We start from the raw sequence: 13,410 nt of genomic DNA, 5'->3' as shown, positions 1-13,410 counted from the left end.
CCTCCTTTCAACAGCAAACATGCTATTACAGGATTTTCAAAAAACTGAGGTCTATAAAACCTTAAGTACACATTAGTTTATCTAACCATTCAGTGGGCAGCAAATGCCAAATGCTATTATAAGTAATATGAATTACTTCTCAGCCTTTTGGCTAAGAGCAAAAATATAAGCATAATGATATGCACTATAAAGACAATGATGACCAAAACCAGACACTGTTCCTGAATCTCAGTCTCTGAGCAAAACAGTCATTCATCAAATAATCACAAAAGTACAACCACAGCTGTATTAAGTGTTACCAACAGAAGGCACAACCTGCTTCTAACAGGAAAATCAGATGTTAGCAGAGCCAGGTGCGGCTGCCTGAAGGAATGCATTGCCTACATTTAGAAGTCAACTAAACAAGAAAGGAGATCACTCTAGGAAAAGAAAACATGTGCAAAGCCCAAGGAAAGAAGGCAGATAGGAGTCAGACAAGGAGGGTGATGTAGGTCATATCACAAAGTTTTGTCTCTATTGTAAGAATAATGATATAAGCAAGGGGTTATCTAAGGATGTCTTCCCTTGAATTAAGTTGTTTTAATCTGGTGTAGTTATATAGGAACTTTTCTGGGGGCTGGGGTATAGCTCTGAAGTTGGGCACCTGCCTACCAAGCACAAGGTCCTGGGTTTGATCCCCAGCACCACACACACAAAAAAAAACTTTTTACTTGTATAAGGTTAAACAACAATTTTTTTTTTTTTTTTTGAGACGGGGTCTCAGTATGTATCCCAGGCTGGTCTCAAATTGATGATTCTCTTGCTTCACTCTCCCAAGTGCTGGGATTACAGATGTGTACCACCATGCCTAGCTCAGCTCAATTATTTATTTATTTATTCATTCATTTTTGCGGTACTAGGGCTTGAACTCAGGGCCTTCACCTTGAGCCACTCCACCAGCCCTATTTTTGTGAAAGGTTTTTTGAGACAGGGTCTCGAGAACTATTTGCTTTGGCTGGCTTCAAACCATGATCCTCCTGATCTCTGCCTCCTGAGTAGCTAGGATTACAGGTGTGAGCCACCGGTGCCCATCCAAAGCTCAATAATTTAATACAAAACTGGATGTACATAAAACTTGGCTTCTTAAAAAAAAAATCTAATTTAATTGTACGTAGTGGTTCACACCTACAATCCTATCTACTTGAGAAGTGGAGAAAGAGGGTCAAGAATCAAGGCCAGCTTGGGCAACAAGTTCCCAAGACCCCATCTCAACCAATAAAAAGCCAGATGTGGTGGTACACACTTGTCATGCCAGCTACTTGGGAAGTATAAATGGGGTTGTGTGTTTATGCCCGGCCTGACCTATCTTAAAAATAACCAGAGCAAAAAGGACTGGGGCATGGCTCAAGTGATAAAGTGCCGATCTGGCAAGTGTAAGGCCCTGAGTTCATACCCCAGTACCACCAAAAATAAGTAAGTAAATAAATAAATATTTACACACTATTCTACTGTATAGTGTCTGAAAAGGAACAAATCTACAAATCGTATTTCAAAAGCAGCTAAAGAAGGGTACAAAAATAAACTGTCAAATAAACAGAAGTGACATACTAACCAGCCTTTCTAACAGTATGAAAAACTACAGACATCACTGAAATTGGTCATACTTACTATTTTCAACTCAGCCACTTCTGACTGTAGCCGAGGAGCAGCCCAGATCAGGGTAGACACAGATTCAGCTAAACCAGAATCAAGCTCCCTAATCAAGGGAAAAAATTAATAAAATTTAACATTCTTTAAAACAAACCCTAGCTTTTATGTCATATACTTTAGCCTTTAAAGCTATTTCACAAACATCATTGGAATCTGTAATAACTCTAGGCTTCTAGCCATTTCACTGTTACTTTATTTTACTTTCAGGGAAACTCTAAGTAATGAGCCAAAGTCCACAAAGTCAGGTAATGTCTGAACCATTACAGACATTAGGCCTTGAGACTTGGCCATTGAGGCCAAGACTCAAACTTAGGCCTCTCGATTTCAGATTCTTTATTTTCTATCAACATTGAGATCACTCCTTTAAATGACTAGCAGGAAAAAGACCAGGTATGTGAAATAGCCCTTCAGTGCTAATTCCCCCCATGTACATGTACAAAGACGTCAGTATTACTCCACTCTCAAATTCCAGAGGTGATTTGGCTCTTTGAATCTAAGTATCTTACTTCATTGACTGGATGAGGCCAAACCGAGCCAGCAGCAGGTCACAGTACAGCTCCAGGATCTCCATGGCCTCCACGAGGTAGTCTTCCCGGATAATGTGCTCCACACGAATCCGTGCTCGCTCATCCTTCCCAGCAGCAAGATAGTCAGCAATCTCCTTCCTTGCTTTCTGGGCCAGTTCCGCTAAGACACAAACCCCACTCCAGTCACACCGCAGTAGTACACTGGGACCTAGCCTGTGGGAAGACCTCCACCCCAACAGAAAGAACTAGGGGTTTCTACTATATCCTAGCTCACGTTAATCCCTTAGCAAATCTCCCCTCTCAACTACTCTAGAATTTGCTGCTCTGTGAGGTGAGAATATAGTATAGGCTGACATTTCCAATTCAGAAGTCAGCTTTCCTATTCTACAGCAACAGAGCAGTCGTCACTCGGAATCCACGTGGGACTAGTGCTATGAACACCCCACGGATACAAAAATCAGGAGGCTCAAGTCCTTACAACACACAGAGATCCTATGCACACCCTCCAGTATACTTATTTATTCTAGATTACATATAATCCGTAATGAAGTGTAAATACCATGTAAACAGTTATTACAATGTATTACTTTGGGAATAATTACAAGGAAAAAAAGTCTACATGTGTTCAATATAGATGTAATTTATTTTCTCTTAATATTTTTGATGTGCAGTTGGCTGAATCCACAAATGCAGAACCCACGAATACAGTATGTCCCTTTCCCTGCAACAAAATGATTCAGTCTAGTCACAAAAGGGAGAAATGCTAGGGCATAGCTCAAGTGGCAGAATGTCTGCCTACCACGAATGAGGCCCTTGGTTCAATCTCTAGTACTGCCCCCGCCCCCAAAAAAAGGCAGCAATGCATTCTAAACTGAGATCCCTGAGACTTCACATTACTGGCCTGACAGATCCAGTATCACTGTGCTGGCACCTGCTGATGTATTTATGGAAAGAAATGGTAAAATAATCATGCACTACTCACTCTTTTTTTTCTCCAATAGTTTAAGTCGATTTATGACTAATCTCAAATTGACTCGCAAACGCTCAGCTTTAAATCCAGAGCCTAGCATGTTGTACTGTTCCTCCTGAAAAAAGAAGCAGCACACTATTTTGAATCAAAATTAGTTCAGGAACTAACACCATTTAGAGATAAATTATTTGACACCATAAACCAGAGTAGTTTCCTTTTTCTTTTTGGTGCTGTGAATTGAACCCAGGACCTTGCACGTGCTAAGCAAATGCTCTACCACTGAACTATACCCTCAGCCCACAGAGTGCTTTTCTAACACAGCAAAATGTCATGACCTAAACAACATTTTTAAATAACTCATTCTAGCTACTGTGTTGAAAACTGATTGGAGGGGGATAATATTGGCGGCAGGAGGACTAGTAAGAAGGCTACCGCTATAGTCCAGACTAGAGATATAACAATAGCTTACACCTGGCCAATTAGCAGTGGCAATCACAAAAACAACTGGATTTGAAATCTGAAAGAACGTAGTGATAGATGAACTAAGTACACAGGCACTGCCGTGGCAGAGGGATGATAAAAAGATAAGGAAACAAGAGGTCCTCCTGTTTCTCTCAAAAATCTCAACAGGAGTGGTGATGGAAAAGATTATCAAATTTAGAGCCAAATTCAAAGACTCTCACCATCTTAATTCCTCAATTACTACTAGTAAATCTCAGCCTTGGGAAAAGCTAATGCCCAGTATCACAGGAATATCATTAGCACCTGCCCACTAGAGCTACACAAAAAGGTAAAAAGTCCAGGGAGGGGCTACGCTACAAAACCTACAACTGGGGGTCATTACACCAGGAGTTTCTCAGAGCAGCAGTTACCACCCCCAACAGAACCACTCCCACCACCATAAAATGTTAGGATATACCATTCTGCATTGACCACTGTGTATTCTACTTCAACAATTTTTATTTCTCTCACTTTTAATTCTGAACTCAAACTTTAAAACATGTAATATCCAAACAAAATCTAGCTATAACAAAGTAGATAAAGAACAGACAAATCAAGAAATCAAATATAAAAAAGAACACTAGGACTATTACTTGTGTATCTGTATAAAAACCACTGAAAAAAGACATCAGGTATATTTTCTTTTGAGAAACTGCTTCCAGAAGCTCTTATACTACATTTAATAATGAACTCAAGGACTGAGGGTGTGACTCCATAGAACACTTGCAGCAAGAGGCAGAGTTCAATCCTCAGTGGCAGAGAAGGGGAAGGGAAGAGAATAATTAACTCAAGTCCCCATTTAAAATGGGGCTTGTATGTCATAGAGTATCTCTGATGAATTGTGATGAAGTATGTTCAATCCATTCAACAAATATTTATTGATTATACGTCAGGCTTTTTTGATTAGATGCGAAAATAAAAAGGAACCTATATTCTACTGAAAAAAAATAGCAAAGAAAAATCCAGTAATTACAATATGTTTGATAACAGCTATAATTTTAGAGTTTCTCAACTGAGAGTGACTTTGCCACTTAGGGGACATTTAGCAATGATTACAGACAATCTAGATTGTCAGGATCAGAGGTGACACTACTGACAACTGGTGAGTAGAGGCTTAGAATACTATAAAACATCCTACAAAGAACAGGACTCTACCCCTGCAACGTAAAACTTATCTGCCCCAAAACAGCAATACTACCAAGACAGAAACCTAAAGAAATGACCCAACATGCTTAGTGAAGCTCTGAAAGGTTTTCCAGGAAAAGGCAAAGCCTAAGCTGAGACCTGAAGGAAACAAGATATTTGTAAACTAAAATGAGGGTGTGATTTCTGAACATAAAGGTACCGTAACAGTGGGAGATCTCAAAATCCCACTCTCACCAATAGACAGAACATCCAGACAAAAAAATTAACAAAGATATTCTGGAACTAAACAATACCATGGACAAAATGAACTTAATAGACCCTTACAGAGTATTCCAACCAATGGCAGCAGATTACACATTTTTCTCAGCAGCCCATGGAATTTCTCCAAAATAGGCCACAAAGCAAATCTCAACAAATGCAAAAAAAATCAAAATAATCCCCTGTATCCTAACAGACCAGAATGGAATAAAATTAGAAATCAGTGGCAAGGAAAACCACAAAACCACTCAAGCTCATGGAAACTGAGCAACACACTTATGAATGACCAATGCATCACTGAACAAATTAAGAAATTCCTAAATTCAAATGAAAACACAACTTACCAGAATCCATGGGAGACAGAAAAGGCAGTAATGAGGGTAGTTTATAGCTATCAGAAAATTAGAGATCTCAAATAAGCAACCTGATGATGTACCTCCAGCTCTTAGAAAAATAAGACCAAGCCAAAAGTAGAAGACAGAAGGAAATTATAAAAATTAGGGCAGATACCAGAAACATACAATGGAGAAAAGACAGCCTCTTCCACAATCGTTGCAGGGAAAAGTGGTTATCTGGCTGCAGAAACTGAAACTAGATCCATGCCTATCACCCTGTACTAGTATCAACCCAAAGTGGATTAAAGACCTTAATATCAGACCCAAAACCTTGCAGTTAGTACAGGAAAGAGCAGGGAATATTCTGGAAGCAATAGGTATAGGCAAGGACTTCCTTAGTAGAACTCCAGCAGCCCAGCAACTAAGAGAAAGAATGGCCAAATGGGACTACATGAAATTAAAAAGCTTCTGCACAACAAAAGAAATGGTCTCTAAACTGAAGAGACCACACACAAAGTGGGAGAAAATATTTGCTGGCTACACATTAGACAAAGGACTGATAACCAGAATATACAGGGAGCTCAAAAAATTAACTCCCCCCAAAATCAATGAACCAATAAAGAAATGGGCAACTGAACTAAACAGAACTTTTTCAAAGTAAGAAATCCAAATGGCCAAAAAACACATGAAAAAATACTCACCATTCCTGGCCATAAAGGAAATGCAAATCAAAACCATACTAAGATTCCACCTCACCCCTGTTAGAATGGCTATTATCAAGAACACCACCACCAACAAATGCTGGTGAGGAAAGGGGATAGGGGAAAGAAACCCTTATACACTGCTAGTGGGAATGAAAGCTAGTGCAACCATTCTGGAAAACAATATGAAGGCTTCTTAAAAATAGATCTGCCATATGATCCAGCAATCCCATTCCTAGGGATATACCCAAAAGAATGCAACTCAGGTTATTCCAAAGGCACCTGCACACCCATGTTTATTGCAGCACGATTCACAATAGCCAAGCTATGGAAACAGTCAATATGCCTCACTACCAATGAATTGATTAAGAAAATAAGGTTATACACAATGGAATTTTATTCAGCCACAAAGAATGAAATTTTGTCATTCGCAAGTAAATGGATGAAACTGGAGAACATCATCTTAAGCAAAGTTAGCCAGTCTCAGAAGTCCAAAAATCACATGTTCTCCCTCCTATGTGGATGACAGACCCTAAAACAAATGCAGTAATATTACTGGACATGGGTCACACACTAAGGGGAGAACACATACAGGAGGAATAGGGAAAGGGAAGGAAACCTAAAACTTGAATGTGGTTATGTGCACACTGTAGAGGAACAAATACAGTAATCTCAAACTGGCAGAGGCCACTATGGGAAGGGGACCAGGAAGTAGTGAAGATGTCTGGTAGGGATGAACCAATGTGGGTTGCAACACACATGTGCAGGAAGCAATGCTAGGAATCTCTTTGTATAGCTACCTTTATCTCAAACTAGCAAAAACGCTGTCTTTCTTATGTTTTCAACAAAATTGGAGAACAAGAGGGTGGAACAGGTTCTTCCTGGAAGAGGGGGTACACAAAACAATGTATACACATGAATAAATGTAAAAACGATAAAATAAAAAGAAGAAATCAATGAAATGGAGACCAAAAGAATGATAAAACGAGTTAATGAAACAAAAAGGATCTTTAAAGAGATAAAACAAACCTTTAGCCAAACGAACCAAAAGAAGAACCAAATCAATAAAATCAAGAGATGAAAAGGGGGACATTTTAAAACAGACACCGATGAAATTCAGAAAATCAGATGAGAATATTTTGAAAACTTATACTCCAACAAACTGGAAAATCAAGAAGAAACTGATAAATTTCTCGACATATACAATCCACCAAAATTGAACTTTATACAGATCTAAAAGGAATAATAAGACTTAAACAATTGTAAAGAAAAAACAAAGCCCAGAAAAGATGGATTCACTCCTGAGTTCTATCAGACTTTAAAGAAGAAACCAGTGCTCCTCAAACTATTCCAAATTATAAAAAGGGAAGGAATACTACCAAACTCATTCTACAAAACCAGTATTACCCTAATTACAAAACCATCGAGATGCATCAAAAAAATAAAGTTGTAGGTCAAGTTCCCTGATGAACAAAAATCCTCAACAAAATACAACTGAATCCAACAAAGCATTAAAAAGATCATACACCATAACTGAACAGGTTTCATTCCAGGAATGCAAGGATGGGTCGATGTATGCAAATCAACAACAAAAACAGAATCAAAGACAAAAACCACATGATCATCTCAACAAATGCAGAAAAAAAGCCTTCAAAAAAATTCAAGACCTTTTCATGATAAAAGTACTAAAGAAACTAGGAATAGTCAGAACATACCTCAACATCATAAAGGCTATATATGACAAACCAACAGCCAACATTATAACTAAATGGGAAAAAAAAGAAACTATTTTAAAATCAGGAAAGAGAAAAGGGTATTTACTCTCCTCACTCATATTCAATATAGTACTGGAATTACTAGCCAAAGAAATAAGGCAGGGAAAGAAATAAAAGTGTTTCAAACAGGGAAGAAGTCAAATTATCCCTATTTGCAGATGATATGACCTTGTACTTAAAAGACCTTAAAAACTCCACCAGAAGTCTCATAAACACATTCAGCAAAGAAGCAGGCTACAAAATCAACACACAAAAATCAGTAGCTTTTCTATACACCAATAATAAACAGACTGAAAGAAATCAGAAAAACAATCCTATTCAAAATAGCACCAAAAATAAAATACCTAGGAATGAAGGAAGTGAAAGACCTATACAATGAAAACTATAAATCACTGAAGAACGAAATCAAAGAAGACACTCATTGACCAGCAGAATCAATATTGTGAAAAAAAGCTAGACTACTGAAAACAAGCTATATGTTCAATGCAATCCCCATCAAAATTCCAATGACACGCTTCACAGATAGAAAAATCAATCCTAAAGTTCATATGAAGCATAAAAGCCAAAGTAATCTTGAGCAAAAAGAGCAACACAAAAGTATCACAATTCCTGATTTCACACGGTACTACAGAGCCATAGTAATAAAAAACTGCATGTTATTGACACAAAACCAGACATCAAGAATAATGGAACAGAAGACCCATATATAAATCCACACAGCTACAGCCATTTGATTTTTGACAACAGAGTTCAAAACATACACTGAATAAAGACAGCGTCTTCAACAAACAGTGCTGGAAAACTGGATATCCACATGTAGAAACTGCAATTAGATCCCAGTATTTCACCTTGTACTAATACCAATTCAAAAAGGATCAAAGATCTCAATTTAAGACCTACAACTGTGAAACTACTACAGAAAAGAATAGGAAAAATACTGGAACATATAGGCATAGGCAGTAACTTCCCGAATAGAACTCCAATAACTCAACAGTTAAGAGAAAGCACTGACAAGTGCGACTGTATCAAATTAAAAAGCTTCTACACAGCAAAGGAAATAGTAACTAGACTTAAGAGACAGCCTACGGAATGGAAGAGAAATCTTTGCCAGCTACACTCCTGACAAGGGATTAATAACTACAATTATACAGGGAGTTCGAGAGCCAAACTCCCCAAGAATAAACAACCCAATGAATAAAAGGGCAAATGTACTGAACAGATAATTCTTAAAAGAAGTACAAATAGCCAATAAATACATGAAGAAATGCTCAACATCCATAGCCATATAGAAAATACAAATCAAAACACTGAGATTTCACTTCATTCCAGTTAGAACGCTATAATCAAAAACACAAACAACAACAAATACTGCCAAGGTGGAAATTAAAAAAAAAAAAAAAAAGGAGGAAGGAGAGGGAGGAGAAGAAAGGAAGGAAGGAAGAAGGAAGAGAAGGAAGAGAAGGAAGAAGAAAGGAAGGAAGAAGAAAAACCGAGCTAGGTGTGGTAGCACACACTAAAACCCCAGCACTAGAGAGGCTGAGGCAGGATAATCTCCAGTTGGGAATCTAGCCTTAGTCACGTATGGTACCCCATCTCACAGGCAAAAAGGGGTGTGTGTGTGTGTGTGTGTGTGTGTGTGTGTGTGTGTGAATAACTCAAGCAGAGGGCATGCTGGGTGTAAAATCCCAGGTACCAAAGAGAATGAGGAGCTTTCTGAGAGCTACAAGGTCAGTACAGTTGAAGAATTAAATTAGCTATAGTTTATGCCATAACATACCTGTCCTAACCATAACTTCAACCCAGCAGTTATTTATAAGCTGTCAAGCATTGTAGCAGGTTCTGGTGCTCGCTAGATCCAAACAGCATCTGAATTCTCAAGGCATTCACACCGGAGATGATGGGAAGACGGAAGACAGGAAGGAACCCAGTAACTACTATCACCATTAACTTTATCAGGCACCTGCTGAAGATCAGCCAGAAACTAACAGTAGAGCGAAAAATAAAACCCAAATGCAAAAAACCAGGCTTGGTGACTCATACCTGTAGTCCCAGCACTCAGGAAGCTAAGATGGAAGGATCCCTTGTTTCCAAGAGTTTTGAGACCAGCCTTGTCAATCTAGCAAGACCCCATTTCAAAACAAAACAAAACACACAAAAACACCAAATGCATCCAAAATCAAAACCCAAGTAAACTACTAAAAACTACTATCATTTTTGGCACTATAAATTGTAATACAACTGGCACCAGTGGCTCATACCTGTAATCCTAGCTACTCAGGAGGCAGAGATCAAGATAGTGGTTCAAAGCCAGCAAATAGTCCACAAGATCCTATTTCAACAAGATTCCAAGATGGTGGCTAGAGGTAGGAAGCAGAAAGCGACCCTCCTATAGTGAAATCTTGGAGAGACGCTGGAGACACACTTTGCAGGCATAATCACCGAGAAAAGGCATAACTTTGACCCCTCCACATCTCCAGCCGATGCAGAGAATCTCCACCTCACGGTAAACGGAGAAACGAGGAGGGCCCCCGGGGCCGCCAGTGGCCGGCGCCCATACGGCTTGGGAAGACGCGGACCAGGTGAGGTTCAAGGTACCGCGGTACCCCCACAGACAAGCCTGGGCCAGAGCAGCATAGCCCCCTGGACAGACTGACCTCCACCCGGGAAAAAAAGAGAAACTGAGTACTAAGCAATAAGAACAGTTAAGACACGCTGGAAAGAGGGTGGGGCGCCCTGAGCGCTGAAGATTGGGGGAAGGGAATCCTTCCCGGGACTGTAAATAAACGAGCCGGGCGGGCCAGAGAGGCTCTGGCGGGAGCGGGGCGCACGCCCAGCAACCAGGAGCGGGGACCCTTGTGAGAGGAGGGAAGACCCATTTCCCACGTGAACTGTAAATAAACACGCAGGCCTGACAACGCGGGGCAGTGTCACCTTTCCCAGTGCTTGGAAAGGGAAAAGCCTGTAGCAGAGGCCCCCCCACACAGGAGAACCCTGAGCAAACAAAGCCTGTGGGACCAGGTGAGTGCTAGCTCACCCCAGAGATCTGCATAAATAACGCCGCCAGCTACAGGCTGAGAGCAGCAGGCAGGCAAGCCACAGTTGCAGATACCACTCTCAGAACTGTCTCCAGACGCTTTTTTTTCTTTTTCTCCCTACCTTTGATGAGAGAACAACCGAATTACACCTGCAAGCCGAAAAACTTACTGAAACTGTATTGCATTTGAACTGGGGACACTTGGTGGGGCTTTTGTGTGTGTGTGTGTGTGTGTGTGTGTGTGTGTGTGTGTAGTTTTGTTCTACTTTATGCATCCCCTTTGATGAGACAACTACAGAACAACATCTGAGGCACCAACTCCAGGACTGGAGATTGAGACGGACACCCAAATTATTAAGACTGAAACTGCATTGCATATAAACTTGGAAGTTTTTTGGTTTTTTTTTTCTTTTTTTAATTTTCTATTTTCCATTTTATTTTAATTCATTTTTATATATAGATATTACTTTCATTTACTTATTTTTTATTTTTTTTATCTTTGATTTTCAATCCTGTCTCTCTAATGTCTGTTCAGCTTACTGTCGATTAGTACACTAACACTCCCTGTTTATACCTTTGAAACTCTCTTGTCTGATACCTTGTTCTGCTTTCTCCCTCTTGTCTGTATATTTGTTTTCCCCTTTTCTTTAACTTCTTGCTTTCCATCTCAGCTCACTCTTCCATTCTAAATATTACCATTGTTATTATTACAAGCTAGAAAATACTTAATTACACACAGTACAGGGACAGTAACAACATCAAGGACAATGACGGGAAGACAGAAAAAACAGGGAAACCAGTTTCCCCACAGCAAAAAATTAGTACAGGAACCAGAGGGGAATGAAGAGAACAGAAACTCAGATCCAGACTCCAACAAAGTGAAGATAAACTATGCCAAAGGACCCAATGAAGCCCACAAGAATAATTTAAAAGAAGACATACTACAAGTACTCAATGAGAATTTTATAGAGATGATACTGGATAGGGTCAACCAAAATGTACAGGAGACACTCAAGAAATTCCAAGACAATAAAAATAGAGAATTTGAAAAAGCAAAAGAAGAAATAAAGGAAACCATAGAAGCACTGTATAAACACCAAAGTGAAAGAGAGAACACAATGAATAAATGGATAAGTGAACTCAGGACAAAAATAGACAACAATAAAGAAGAAAACTGCCAGGATATGGAAAACCTCAGAAAAAAGAACGAAACAGAACTGCAAAACAAAATGGAAGGCCAATCCAGCAGAATAGAACAAACAGAAGACAGAATCTCAGAACTTGAAGATGAAATGGTAATTAAAGGAAAAACAGAAGAACTATTAATTAAACAACTCAAGACCTGTGAAAAGAAAATGCAAGAACTCACTGACTCCATCAAAAGACCAAACTTGAGAATCATGGGCATCGAAGAAGGAGAAGAGGTGCAAGTGAAGGGAATGCGTAATATATTCAACAAAATAATAACAGAAAATTTCCCAAATCTAGAGAAAGATATTCCCATACAAATGCAAGAGGCCTCCAGGACACCAAACAGACCAGATCAAAATAGAACTACTCCACGACATATCATCTATTCAACATCTATTGGATGTTGATAAGATCCAACATCATTTCATGATAAAAGTTCTAAGACAACTAGGAATAGAAGGAAAGTTCCTCAACATTATAAAAGCTATATATGACAAACCTACAGCCAGCATTATACTTAACGGAGAAAAATTAAAACCATTCCCTCTAAAATCAGGAACCAGACAAGGATGCCCACTATCTCCACTCCTATTCAACATAGTACTGGAATTCCTAGCCAGAGCAATTAGGCAAGAAGAAGGAATAAAAGGAATACAAATAGGTAAAGAAACTGTCAAAATATCCCTATTTGCAGACGACATGATCCTATACCTTAAAGACCCAAAAAACTCTACTCAGAAGCTTCTAGACATCATCAATAGCTATAGCAAGGTAGCAGGATATAAAATCAACATAGAAAAATCATTAGCATTTCTATACACTAATAATGAACAAACTGAAAAAGAATATATGAAAACAATTCCATTTACAATAGCCTCAAAAAAAATCAAATACCTAGCTGTAAACCTAACAAAAGATGTGAAAGACCTCTGCAAGGAAAACTATACACTTCTGAAGAAAGAGATTGAGGAAGACTATAGAAAGTGGAGAGATCTCCCATGCTCATGGATTGGTAGAATCAACATAGTAAAAATGTCAATACTCCCCAAAGTAATCTACATGTTTAATGCAATTCCCATCAAAATTCCAATGACATTCATTAAAGAGATTGAAAAATCTACTGTTAAATTTATATGGAAACACAAGAGGCCACGAATAGCCAAGGCAATACTCAGTCAAAAGAACAATGCAGGAGGTATCACAATACCTGACTTCAAACTATATTACAAAGCAATAACAATAAAAACAGCATGGTACTGGCACAAAAACAGACATGAAGACCA

At 39.0% G+C, this 13,410-nt stretch overlaps 1 protein-coding gene across 5 annotated transcripts in view; it reads right to left on the bottom strand.

The window, feature by feature from the left end:
* Ist1 (IST1 factor associated with ESCRT-III) overlaps positions 1-13,410 on the bottom strand; it is a 30,037-nt gene that overhangs the window by 6,451 nt on the left and 10,176 nt on the right. For 3 of the 5 annotated variants that reach the window (XM_020176118.2, XM_020176121.2, XM_074055725.1), the window contains exons 2-4: positions 3,199-3,301; positions 2,196-2,376; positions 1,648-1,735 (exon numbers count right to left, since the gene is read on the bottom strand). In XM_020176118.2, the coding sequence (XP_020031707.1) occupies positions 1,648-1,735; positions 2,196-2,376; positions 3,199-3,286 (357 nt within the window). In that variant the 5' untranslated portion in view covers positions 3,287-3,301. Of the gene's footprint in view, positions 1-1,647; positions 1,736-2,195; positions 2,377-3,198; positions 3,322-13,410 lie in introns of all 5 variants that reach the window. The other 2 variants (XM_020176119.2, XM_074055726.1) reach the window with 2 other exon arrangements.

Source organism: Castor canadensis, chromosome 15 (assembly GCF_047511655.1).
Source record: "Castor canadensis chromosome 15, mCasCan1.hap1v2, whole genome shotgun sequence".
NCBI classification, from domain to species: Eukaryota; Metazoa; Chordata; class Mammalia; order Rodentia; family Castoridae; genus Castor; species Castor canadensis.
This window is presented reverse-complemented; position numbering and strand designations above follow the sequence as displayed.